Source organism: Echeneis naucrates, chromosome 7 (genome assembly GCF_900963305.1).
Source record: "Echeneis naucrates chromosome 7, fEcheNa1.1, whole genome shotgun sequence".
Taxonomy (NCBI): domain Eukaryota; kingdom Metazoa; phylum Chordata; class Actinopteri; order Carangiformes; family Echeneidae; genus Echeneis; species Echeneis naucrates.
Genome location: NC_042517.1, coordinates 112,106 through 123,933, shown reverse-complemented (window position 1 = coordinate 123,933; position 11,828 = coordinate 112,106). Strand labels below are relative to the sequence as shown.

The 11,828-nt window shown below is 44.2% G+C and overlaps 1 protein-coding gene across 3 annotated transcripts; it reads right to left on the bottom strand.

Annotated features, from left to right (window-relative positions):
• Window positions 1-294: 294 nt before the first annotated feature.
• On the bottom strand, window positions 295-9,591 carry bcap31 (B cell receptor associated protein 31). 3 transcript variants are annotated; one of them, XM_029505571.1, is made up of 9 exons: window positions 9,468-9,575; window positions 9,196-9,244; window positions 8,488-8,587; window positions 7,711-7,811; window positions 6,771-6,915; window positions 4,882-5,017; window positions 1,414-1,540; window positions 1,232-1,332; window positions 295-1,134 (listed from the first exon to the last, which is right to left on the bottom strand). In XM_029505571.1, the coding sequence occupies exons 3-9, from the start codon at window positions 8,577-8,579 to the stop codon at window positions 1,108-1,110; spliced, it is 729 nt and encodes a 242-aa protein (XP_029361431.1). In that variant the 5' UTR covers window positions 8,580-8,587; window positions 9,196-9,244; window positions 9,468-9,575; the 3' UTR covers window positions 295-1,107. The 3 variants fall into 3 exon arrangements, with proteins under 3 accessions (XP_029361431.1, XP_029361430.1, XP_029361432.1); XM_029505570.1 differs by lacking the exon at window positions 9,196-9,244 and having other exon boundaries at window positions 9,468-9,591; XM_029505572.1 differs by lacking the exon at window positions 9,196-9,244 and having other exon boundaries at window positions 8,488-8,630; window positions 9,468-9,566.
• Window positions 9,592-11,828: the final 2,237 nt, after the last annotated feature.

The window sequence follows — 11,828 nt, the reverse complement described above, 5'->3', positions numbered from 1 at the left end:
CTCACCAATATTCTTTCATCCAATTAGGTGACAAAGACCTCAGATGTCAAATGACCTGGGAAACGGTGCCCTCAACAGTTGAATTCTTTTGACGCAATCCTGACACTAGGGAGGGGGCAGGGCCAAGATTGACATATAGAAACACAACCATCACACACAGACACACAAACAGGCAATTTGGAGACTGGATAGTGAGAGGAAGCTGGAGGGAATTGGGCCAGAAAACAGAGTGATTTACTGCTGATCCAATGCGTCGGACCAACTTTCTTCAACATAAGAGAAAGAAGCTGCAAATGTCTGTTTGTCACTTTATTGGAGATTAAAGCTTGAAAACATCTAAACCAACATGCAGTGTTCAGCTGACACACAGGACCTTTAAACTACAGTTCTTAAAGCTGTGACTGAACCAAAAAAAAAAAAAAATGATCAAACTGAAATACAGATTCAACAAAACACAGAAAACTTGTTTTTCCAAAGAATCACCCAAAAATGACAAAAGCTTAAAACTGAAAAAGTTCAGTGACAATTAAAGTGAATGAACTGATGCCATTAAACAGTGAAGCAGAAAAACTGTCAGTATTTTAAACCGATTGGTCAAGTCTCTTCATCTAATTTAATTTTAGAATTCAATCAGGACTCATCGGTGTCCCACCTCCTGCTGATTTCAATTGAGGGGGGGCAGCTCTAATATTTCCTGTCATGTATCTGTTCTTCCTGTGCTGGGGACAAGGGGACTCTGGGGGTTTTCTCAGTCCTGAATTCTCATTGCCGGGAGTTGAGTGAAAATCTGACATGACTAACATAATGATATGATGACATGGGGACATTATTCTGAATGTCTGATCCAAGCTCAGGAAACAGGAATGATCCGATTTAATGAAGACAACTTTCTTTTGGAAAAGTTGTACAAAAATAAACTTTACAGTAAAGTGGGATAGGAGAAGAAAAAGAAAAAGAAAAAAAAAAAAAAAAAAAAAAAAAAGCAGGAGGCCAAAGTGTCTGAGAAAACAGTCGGTCTCATGGACCAATCACAACCCAAGAGGAAGTGATCACATTGCTGTGGATACATGACGATGGTGTGGATGAAGATCACAGAAGAATGAAATCTCAGTCTGATTTCTTGTCACTGCTTGCCTGCGGGCAAAGAACAGGGAGAAAAAAAAAAAATAAATTTAAATTTTGTCTGTCTGTTGCTCCGCTAACAGTCAGTCTTGTGTCTGTGTTGTGTTACCATCAGTTTGCTGTGCTCCTCTAACAGTCGATCATACTCCAGCGTCAGATTTTCTGCCTGTTTCTTCATCGCTCGAACATCACTGTCTGATTTCAGCAGTGCTGAGGACAAAGAGAGGTCACCTCCTGCTTTACCTGCTCCTTTAGCCCCTCCCCTTCCTCCTTTGGACACACCCCCCTCACCTTTCTTGGTGGTGTCCAGCTCATCCTTCAGGGTCTTTACCTCCTCCTTCAGGACCTTGTTCTCCTCCTGTGGTCCTCCGGCCTTCTTTCCAGCCTCTGGCACCTCGATGCCGGCCTTACATAGTTTCTTTCCAGAGAAGAAGAGCGAAGTGAGCTTTCTGTAATTGTGCAGCAGGTTTTAAAAACTGTGCTGCAATATGTAAAGTCAGGGTATGAGTTTTTTTTTGTGGGAAAATATCAGGACTCAGATTTGGCCCGACCGGACTTAACAGTTCACTTTTAATAAGTGAAGACACCACAGGGAAACACGAGGGCAAACCGAGTCAAAGGAACATTTCTTTTTCCAGTCAGAACTAAAGAGAACAAAAGGTAAATGATTAAAAGGCAAAAAGAAACAATGTGACGACGACCCCCCCCCCGATTGTGTTTTACAGATTCTGATCCATATGCTGGACCAGCTGATGGCAGTAACGCACTAAGTGATTGTCAACTGCCAATAACAAACCTTTTTTTTTTTTTTTTTTTAAGTCCCTGCAGTGCATTTAACTTTTTGCAGGAACTTTGAAAAATTGTGAGCTGTCACTGAGTTTGTTTGATTTTACATTAACGGTCCAATGAGGGCCCAACAGGTGCTCATACCATACCAACCCTCACGAAACACAGCTGCTGTGTATGTGCGTGTGTGTGTGCTGTAGCAACAGAGAGATGCTGCTCTCTGATTGGCTGTCAGGTTACTGTTTAACTCCTATTTGGAAATGTCAGTAAATTGTGCTCTCTCTCTGTGTGTGTGTGTGTGCGTGCGGTATTCACACCTGTTAGTGTTTCACTTTGTTCACAGCCACAAACTTCATTTATGTAAAACACATTTTTGTTGCTCACTAATATCCAACGGACAAGTTATCATTAATTTATCAATTATTTGACTTGACTGCTTTTCCATTTTAGCTGAGGATTTTTTTCATCTATTTTTGAGATCTTTATTTCAGACATGGAAAAGAGGCTGACAGAAAACAGGGAGAAATGGGGGCGGAGGTGTCCAACAGCACAAGCCTCTTGGCCAGGACTGAAACCTGAAATGCTAACCAGCCAGCTGCAGCTAGCTCGTGCACCAAAAAGTGGACTGCGACTCCAGAAATAGAAGCAGCTCAAAGTTGTGCTTTATCCTTTTGTGGCAGCGAAGTGAGAGTAAACGTGAGGAAACGTTTGTGGTTCCAGTAAAATGAAAGATTCAAATGGAGTTCAGCTGGAAACAGCTGAGCTCCAAGAGACAGAGCAAAGCAGCTGCTGGGCTTCAGACCTTTAAGTGAAGAGGGCTCGCTATAAAACCTAATTTTACTGAACCAAATCCAGCAACACAAGGTCTCAAGTTCAGAAAGGCCACGGGACCTCAAAGGTCTTCATTCCACCAGTATTCCGCTGTGGTCCAACATGCAAGAGCTCAGATCAACACCTGGGAATTAAAGAAAGCTAAGCTCATCTCAGATTGTTGATTCCAGAAAATTTGTATAAACTATTTAAAAAGCGTCTTCTCCAGAATGAAACTTAAATTGTGGAAAAAAAGACTTGAAGTGTCTGGAAAGGAGCGTCTATCAAGTGTCTATCAATTATCATTTCAGCCAGCCAGCCAGCCTCAGAGTGTGATGTATATCAGCTGGATGTGACCTGACGTCATGTCCTGACTGAGAGCTTCAGTCTCAGAACTGAAGAGAACAACTGGAAAACCAAATTCAGCCAAAAACAACAGAGCTGTAAATCACTGTTTTCAGAAACACTGATGAAGTTTATTTTGAGTCTGTTTTACTGAGCACACCTCCGAAGCAGCTGACTGAAAGTGAAGCTCCTGACGTACCAGAGGATATTTGTTCTAGCCCAGAGGAGCTTCCTCACAGGGGTGGGGTATCAGGCTTCTGGGTATCAGTTTGTTGTTCTCCAGAGACAGACTGTGAGAAAATTCCAAGATGGGTCCACATCTGTGGAGTCTCTCCAGTTCAGATTCACCCTGAACTCAAGAACTCACCTCTCAAGGGGTTTCCCCCCCAACAACAACCTGCACATTAAACTAATTTATCCAATTTTTTTTTTCCAGATTTCAGAGCTGTGAACTGCACATGTAACATGTCTGAAATGACATGCAGCAGCTGTGTCACAATTACACCGCTCAGTCAAAAATAGGGACCGTTACCACAGCGAAGCATTTCTGCAGCTCAAGTGTTCACAAGTGGCCTTCACCTCTCTCTCTAATTAAAAGTCAAGATAATAATCTATGAAATACCAACAAAACATTAGTCTAATGATCCAACATTAGTTCAATACTCAATTTCAAAATTTGCAACAAATTTTTTGTAGCGACAATCATTTTAGTCTAACAATTTTCAGTCCCTATTTAGATCACTTCCTGTCTGCTGGTGGACTTGTTTTTATTCTACTTAATGTCCTTTCCACCCTAGAGAATCTTTCTAACAAGCCCTGACTTGTCCTGTGCCACACCAACTTCAGTTTGCCTAAAATAAGTTCTTGAGTGGAAATGAGTTCAGTTGTCCAGCAGCATCTTCACGGTCAAACAGCAGAGAATCAGAGTGGTGACAGATAAATCACAGCCAGCCTCCTCTCCACTCCAGCAGAGTGACCAAACTTCTCTTCCTGTCTTCCTACTTTAGCTTTTTTTTAAAAATCTGAATCACATGTTCACAGCAGTTTGTTGTCAAAACTAAATCCAGCTGCAGGACCCTCAGGTTCCACTGCTGTTACATTCATCACTTCATTAAGGCTCATGAACATGAAGCTAGTTAAGTAACCCAGTGAATCAGCTAACTTCTCAACAATAACACAACCTGCTGTAACTTTATCACTGCTGAATGTTGCAGTAGTACAAGACATTCACTGCTCACTAAGAGATTCTTATTTTAGAAAACTGTTAAGCTGACTTCAGTGAAAAAACATTTTCCCAGAAACCAAATTCAACAATCATAAATCAACAGGGTGTGCCTGTGTGTGCATTTAAAGGCTTGTCACATGCAGATGAAGCGATTTCTTCTTTTAGCAGTGAAGAACCTGGTGATCTCCTCACCCCCAACAAACCCAGCTCAGATTACCACTGTGTGTGTATGCCACATTAGGAATGAGCCATGCATGTTGAGTGTTCCTCTATGAATACCTGACTTCAGCTGGAGGTCAGTGCTGCCTCCTGCTGGTCATTAATGGACACTGACGGTTGAGGGGGCCCCAAGACATCAGACAGCCTCTCTTCTTAGCTGTTTAACTTTCAATTCAGAAATGTTCTTGGTGGCAACCAGATACTTTGGGCCAGAGCTGCTAACCCCACCCCCACCCACACACACACAAACACACACACACACGCCTAGACTGTCCCCTTGTCATTAATCCCTCAAAGTGTTGTATTTTTCAATTTGTGTGTCAACAAAGAGAATCTGGAAAACTATGCAGCTTCTTTCTGTGTGTGTGAGTCACCTCTTGCAGCAGCTCGTTGTCCTCCATGTATTTCTTTGCGGCGGCGCTGGCCCCCTCTGCCTGCTTCTTGAAGGCTTCATTGGAGGCCATGAGTGAGGCCTGCTGGGAGAGCAGCGTTGCCAGACGACGCAGTAACCTGCAGAAAGCAGACGCACAGTGTGTGTGCGGAAATCAGACCAACAGTCACTGATAACATGTCTCTCAGCCCCCATCTTCACAAAATCAACCTTAACATCCCAGCTAAGGAGTGTGTCTCCACTCAGTGTGTAGGGCTGACAGGCAGGGGGAGCGAATAATTTTTATTCTTAAAGCTCCAAATTAACAGAGTGACATCGTGGCCCCAGAAAAACTCTACAGATTTACAGGTCTATAGAAACCGACCCAACAAATCACATAGTTCACATCAGGGCAGCTGTGGCTTTAAGGGGCAACCTAAGGGGCATATACACAGAATAACTGCCCCCCCTTCTGTTAGTCAAGGAGCTTTTGGGAGGCTGGATCTGATTAAATGAGCAGTCTAACAATTTCCCATCAAATTCTGAACCCTGTCCAGGCAGAAACAACATGAAAGGAAGACTATATCAGACCAGAGCAAGATCTTTTATCTAAACTACAGAAAACATCAAGGGCAATATTCATGAGAGGTACCCAAAGTCCAAAAGGTTAAAGGGAACACTGACTCCACTGGGGACCCTCCACAGGGTCATGTGACCAAGAGATAAAGGTCTGACCCATCTGATCCTTCAGAGATGAAGTCAAAGTGAGATCAGGGTTCCAACACCATTGTAGTACAGGGTCTCAGAAGAACCTGGATCCTGAGGCTCCTGAATGGAGACAGGGGTCTTAGGGGAGGAGGATCAGACTGCATAAATTATCAGAACCGTGTGGACTGGGGGCAAATATAGTCTGTCCCAATCAAGCCTGTAGTTCATTAACACAGAAACAGAGTCGTCTGCAGGAGACCACTCAGTCGGTCCACTGGCCTGAAATACCCCCATCAGCTGCCAGCCCCTCAGCCCTTCCACAAACTTGTGTCACATGTTTCCTTATTGGCTGAGTCTGGAAATTCCTGAGTCACAGTCCTGGATCACAGCAGACTGTTGACAGACTCAGACTTCCTCCTAGACTCAGCAGCTGCTTTATCACATGCTGCGCTGCTGAAGTGAGTCAGAGAGCTGCAGCTGATCAAACCTGCTGCTGCCCCCTACAGACAGAAAAACATCACTCTTAAGCTGCAGTCATCAACCTGTTTGAGCCAGAGATCCCAGAACTCGTTATTAAAAGTGTCAAGAGAAAAAAAAAGCCATAGAACCAAAAGCTTAAAGATCCAGACAGTCTAAAGGTAGACCTCCATGTGGTCTTTGATTCTAACTTAGGTGCAGGTTTTATATCAAGCCAGTCAAAATCTCAAAGGTCTCAGTCCGCAGAGAAATGCTCAGTGTGTATTTAGAAACCGAGCCTTAAAACCAGCCGTCAGGATTTCTGGGAGTTCATCTGGGACAGATCAGTCACCGCCTGTAGCCACGCTGCCAAGCCCCAACCACCATACACCAAACAGGATTTAGTTTCCATAGTGTTTAACTGAAACTGATGTGATATCTTTATTTAAAGAGACATTAAAACTGATATTTCTTGCAGACAGAGCTGATTATTGTGTATGAATTGCTCCTCAACTTTATGGATATCCAGCTCAGTAAGCTGTCTTCAAATGACAGCACATGATGTCACAGACCTCAGCAGCCAATCAGACTTATTGTTGGACCCCTGCCCCATCTGAGCAGCCAATCAGACACAGAGAAACTTGGATCAAACCAAACAAAGTGAGACTTGAGGATTTACAGTGACTGGTAATGGGACACAGACAAACACAGACACGATATAGATCTTACATGCAGAGCAGCAGGGCGAAGCCGGCGATGTACTCGTTCCTCTGAGCTCTGAACAGTTTCATGTGGATGTGCTCGATGGCTGTCGGGTGATTGTTCAGATCCACTTTCTCCGTTACACTGTACTTCCTCACCTCACGAAATGCATCTGTGTACATGCACACAAGCACTAATAAAAACATTATCCAAAGACAGACCAACTGTTTCTTTTGCTGCTAGAAGAAGTTAAACCATGCTCATCATCAACGTCAGCTTCCTCAGCTTATCTGGAGCCGGGTTGGAGAGGTCTCAGCTCCAGCAGATGACCCAAAACTTCCTTTTCCCCATCCACATCGACCAGCTCTGACTTTGGGATTCCCAGGCGCTCCCAGGCCAGTGTGGCGATATAATCTTCCCACCTGGTCCTCGGCCTGCCCCGTGGTCTCCTCCCAGCTGGACATGCCCCCCTTGGGAGGCGTCCTGGTGGCATCCTTATCAGATGCCCAAACCACCTCAACTGGCTCCTTTCCACGCGAAGGAGCAGCGGCTCTAATCCGATGGCTGAACTTCTCACCCTGCTGCTCTGATTCTCCGGCCAATCTCATGCTCCATCTTACCCTCACTCGTGAACAACACCCCAAGATACTTGAACTCCTTCACTTGGGGTAAGGACTCATTTCCTACCCGGAGTACGCATGCTACCGGTTTCCTGCTAAGAACCATGGCCTCTGAGAAATTAAACCAGTTACTTTAAAGTTGTGTGTATAACAGTGGGAAATGTTTACTGATGGTCAATGAAGGTTTAAGAGTTTTTAGCATTGCCTTAGTTTTTATTCATTTTATATTAGCCTCCAATATAAAAAGTATCTGTGATGGAGCTCCTCAATCAGATCTGTACCATGGAGGAGTTCGACATCTAAGACAGAGGAGACAGACAGGACATTGATGATTGACATTGACGTACCGATGAGCAAGAAGACCAGGATGGCGATGGCCACCATGAAGGAGGTGTTTCCATAGAGAGCAATGGTCTGGATTATACGAGACTTGAAGACCTTGTTCCATCTGGAGGATCATACACACAGACCCATAAGAACACAGGTAAGGTGTATAAGAAAAATTGGAGCTCTGGCTCCATCTAGTGGTCCTAAAGGAGTCACACCAGAACAGAGACCTGCAAAGACAAGGTAACCTCAGAGAAAGAGAGAGGGACACAGAGATAGAGAGAACAAGTCCCCCCCCAAGACAGTGAGATTAAGGAGATGTATCTTTACAGCGACATGTTTCAACTGTGCCTTCAGTCTTCTTCAGAAAAGTCATCTGACATGCGTCATGACATGTCTTTATCAGCTGGTGTTTCCCTGAAGGTGTGACCGGCTTGGCAATCTGACAGATCTGCCAGGCAGTCACACCGCCTGCCGCCCGATGGTCCCTAGAGGAGAGAATCCCAGGTGTGAGACAGCATGAATGCCCCCTCATCAGGGAAACACCAGCTGGTTAAGACACATCATGACACTTCTGAAGAAGACTGAAGGTAGTCGAAACATGTCAAAGTAAGACACAGCTCCTTAATGTCATTGTTTGGGAAGAAAAAAAAAAAGAAAAAACCTTGCCCTACTGAAACTTGATTAGACAGCATTAACGTAGCTGAATGAGAAAGAGAGAGACAGAAACTGTGTCAGATCAGCTTCCCAAGATCAACTGGACTGATCTGGACTGGATTGGACAGGTCGGCACTGACCTCTTGGGGGAGATGAAGGGGATGCAGAGCAGCAACACAAAGAAGACCTCGACATACAGGAAAGTGGCCACAGCCGTCCACTGCAGACTCATTCTGACTCCTGACCACAACACAAAAAGAACAGATTCAGGTGTCAGACACACCTGGAACCGGGTCAAAAGTCACACAGTGTTCAGTCCTTTAGCTGTGGTAAAGTTAGGGAAATCTTTATTCTATGAAATTAACATCACAACTTCACATAACAATCAAAGGAAGGCGTTGTGATGTGGTCTGGGAAAATAGTGACACTTGAGTTTTCTGACACAAAAAGGAAATCAGCTACTGACATTTACAGTTTAAATGAAGTTGAGGCTTCACAGAGTACATGCTGGTTTATCATAGACCTGGTCTGATGCGGTCTGCCATAAATTAACGTTATCTGACGGTAATTGTGTGTGTCTGATTATTACACAACAGCCAAACATCCATTACAAGTTTATTTATTTCTGTCCAGATAATTGCTGATTCAACTCAGATCAACCCTTTCACCGTGTGTGTAGCAGCTGTGTCATGCAGGGCTGCAGCAGCCTCAGAGACTCTTGGACCAGCAGCTAACTGGCTAATGAAAGCTGCTCACCCACCAACATCAGCCAGACTTCACATCTGCTGAGTGTGTTGGTATTAAGTCGGTGTGTTTGTTGGATGAATGAGTTTTAATGCATTTCTCACAGCAGTCGGATGCCGAAGCCGATCAGGTCCCGTCTATTAGTTGGACAACCTAAGATAACATGCTAATATCAGTAAAACAGTATAATATGGTTTTTTCCAGTTGTGTTTGTGTAGCACTGAGTGTATCAACGACGGTTGTGTGAACTGTTTGAATTTGTAACACCGAGTTTTAAGCTTGGACTGTTCCGACCGCAGCTGCTGTTAGCGCGGTAACATGACTAGGGAGGTGATACTAACATGAAGCAGGAGTTAACATCAGCGTTCGGACTCACCTGAGAAACTGCAGAGGAACACGAAGAAGAGACACGCTGTAGTCAATGGGGTTAATCTGTTAGCTTAGCTTATTCTTCTTATAACCACGTCTACTTCCGGTGTTTGACGCCACCTCATTCCGATCTCAACACGTGATTGTATACGTCAGTCAGAGGGGCGCTACCTTGACGTCACATGACGATAACGCACGTGTTTCTGACGCTGTCCTGAACGCGGACGGAAACTCTCATGAAAGAATTAAGAATACGTTTTTATTGCAAATTTTTTATATTAGCTCTCTGTAAAAATGGTCAGTAAAAGAGTGAACCGATTTTATATGCCAGAATCTGTCCATTGATCTATCAGCGTATCTGGCTCTGCTGTCCAGCAGATGGAGACAGTGCTGAGCGCCAGCTGAGCAGCTCATCGGCTTCAGCAACTGCTGGACATGAAGGAATCAGAGCTTCATCCTCACCTGAGCTCCTCTCTGTCTTTGTCTCCTCACTCATCCACTCATTCATCCATCTTCTCCCTCTGATCTATTTCTGGGTCACGGGGGTTCTAGAGCCAATCCCAGTTCACTCTGGATGAGGGGCAGGGACACCCTGGACAGGTCTCCAGTCCATCACAGAGACAGACAGAGACCAACAACCGCTCACACTCACACTCTTTGTCTTCTCTCACTCCGTTATTGACATTTTACATGATTAGCATGAAGCTATCCCAAGTGTGACATAATCCATCACAGTGAAGCTTCAGGGTCTTTTGTGACTGAACACTGCACAGCTCAGGTATCACACTGAAATTCTAGCTCTGAAATCACAACAATGAAGCTGAGACTTGTTTGATGTAGCGACTTGCACATAGTGGAGTCATCATGGAGCTGTAGGCAGCCATGTTTGTTGAGTCAGTCCTTTAACTGTTAGCCGTTAATCAGAATTATATTTCAGACTCATTGATCAGCTGCAATATTAAACCAGAGAGAAACCCAGAGTGTGTGTGTTTGTGTGTCTGCAAGGGTGTGGGTGCTTCTGTTGTTATCAGTGATGTGCAGCCCCCTGATCCTGGCAGAGCTGAGTTGGTTCATGCAGGGGGTAATGCGTTCTTCTGCTGGAGTATGTGTGTGTGTGTGTGTGTGTGTGTGTGTGTGTGTGTGTGTGTATCCTTGAGTCATGGGCTTTGGATAAAACGATTAGGTAAATAAAGACATGAGGAGAAAGAAAGGAAATAAATGGACAGGAGAGCAGAGAAACATGAAAAGAAAGGATAGGAAAGGAAAGGAAAAGTGATGAATGGAAAGGAAAGGAAAGGATCATTTAAATCAGTGGTCGGGGCCACCTGGCCCTTTGGTTCTTATGTCATTGGTACCAATTTGTGGGTCATTTGGTCCGGGCCGCAAAAAAAGCCTGAACAAAAAATATTTTATTGATTATCAGTCTGAACGATTTTTTATGACCAGATACATCCGTCTGCTCCTCTGGACAAACCTCAAGATGCTCATCTCGGTCACTACAGTCCATCAATAAATTAAGCCCACAAGCTAGCAAAATGAGTAAAAACAAGCTTCTTTGGAAAAAGAAGAGCCTTCGACTTCCAAGAAAAACAAATCTGCATTTAAAAGACAATATCAGGAGTCCTACTGAAAACACAATTTATCTCTAGAGGTGATTCTCACCACCAGCTCTGCATCATGAGGCCTTCAAAACTGCTTCGGCACACAGAGACCTTTATCAGCGTATAGCTATATGTACAAATGACAGCACGGTCAAGGCACAGTGGTCTGTAACTAGATTAAAAAAAACAACAACAACAACAAAAAAACAAGTGCACATGACGTTTTTGCCTAGATGTAGATTGCCATTTATACTCAGCATCCTCATGGATGAACAACAAGCAAAGGGATTTTTCGTCGGCAGATCATATCGCGCCTTATATCCTCATTCAGCTCTCATATGTGGCCGATGTTCAACACTCCCCCTCTAGGTAAACTTTGCATTTATAGCCCCTAACTGCACAAGAGACCCCGGTCTTCCTTGAAGCCATTACTTAACCAGAAACAAAACAAAACAAAACAAAACACAAATATCTCTCTGTAGCTGCAGTAAACACAAGTTAGCTAATAGCTACACAGAGGTGAAGACTGCTGGACTGGAAGTGTCGCACAAAAAAAACGGAAGATGGCTGCGTTCTGTCTTGCCTCTGTGCATCCTCTTTCAATGGCCCATTTGGCTGCTGGAGCCTCTGTCATGTTCACCATACTGGTCTGATCCACCTGCCACAGACTTCAGATGGATCTGGAGTGCCAGCCTGTTCAAGGTCTTCAGTCTCTGGTCTGAATCCCCTTCTGCTGGACGATTGAGAAAATGAAAATGGTCCTGAGG

What these genes read in the sequence shown, in the direction of transcription:
- bcap31 (XM_029505570.1), bottom strand. Translation starts at nt 8,579, where the DNA reads ATGAGTCTGCAGTGGACGGCTGTGGCCACTTTCCTGTATGTCGAGGTC. An exon ending in TTCGCCCTGCTGCTCTGCAT is followed by an intron (nt 5,018 to 6,770) that starts GTAAGATCTATA and finishes TGCTTTCTGCAG; the next exon opens with GTTACTGCGTCGTCTGGCAA. An exon ending in AGGAGCACAGCAAACTGATG is followed by an intron (nt 1,135 to 1,231) that starts GTAACACAACAC and finishes CTTTGCCCGCAG; the next exon opens with GCAAGCAGTGACAAGAAATC.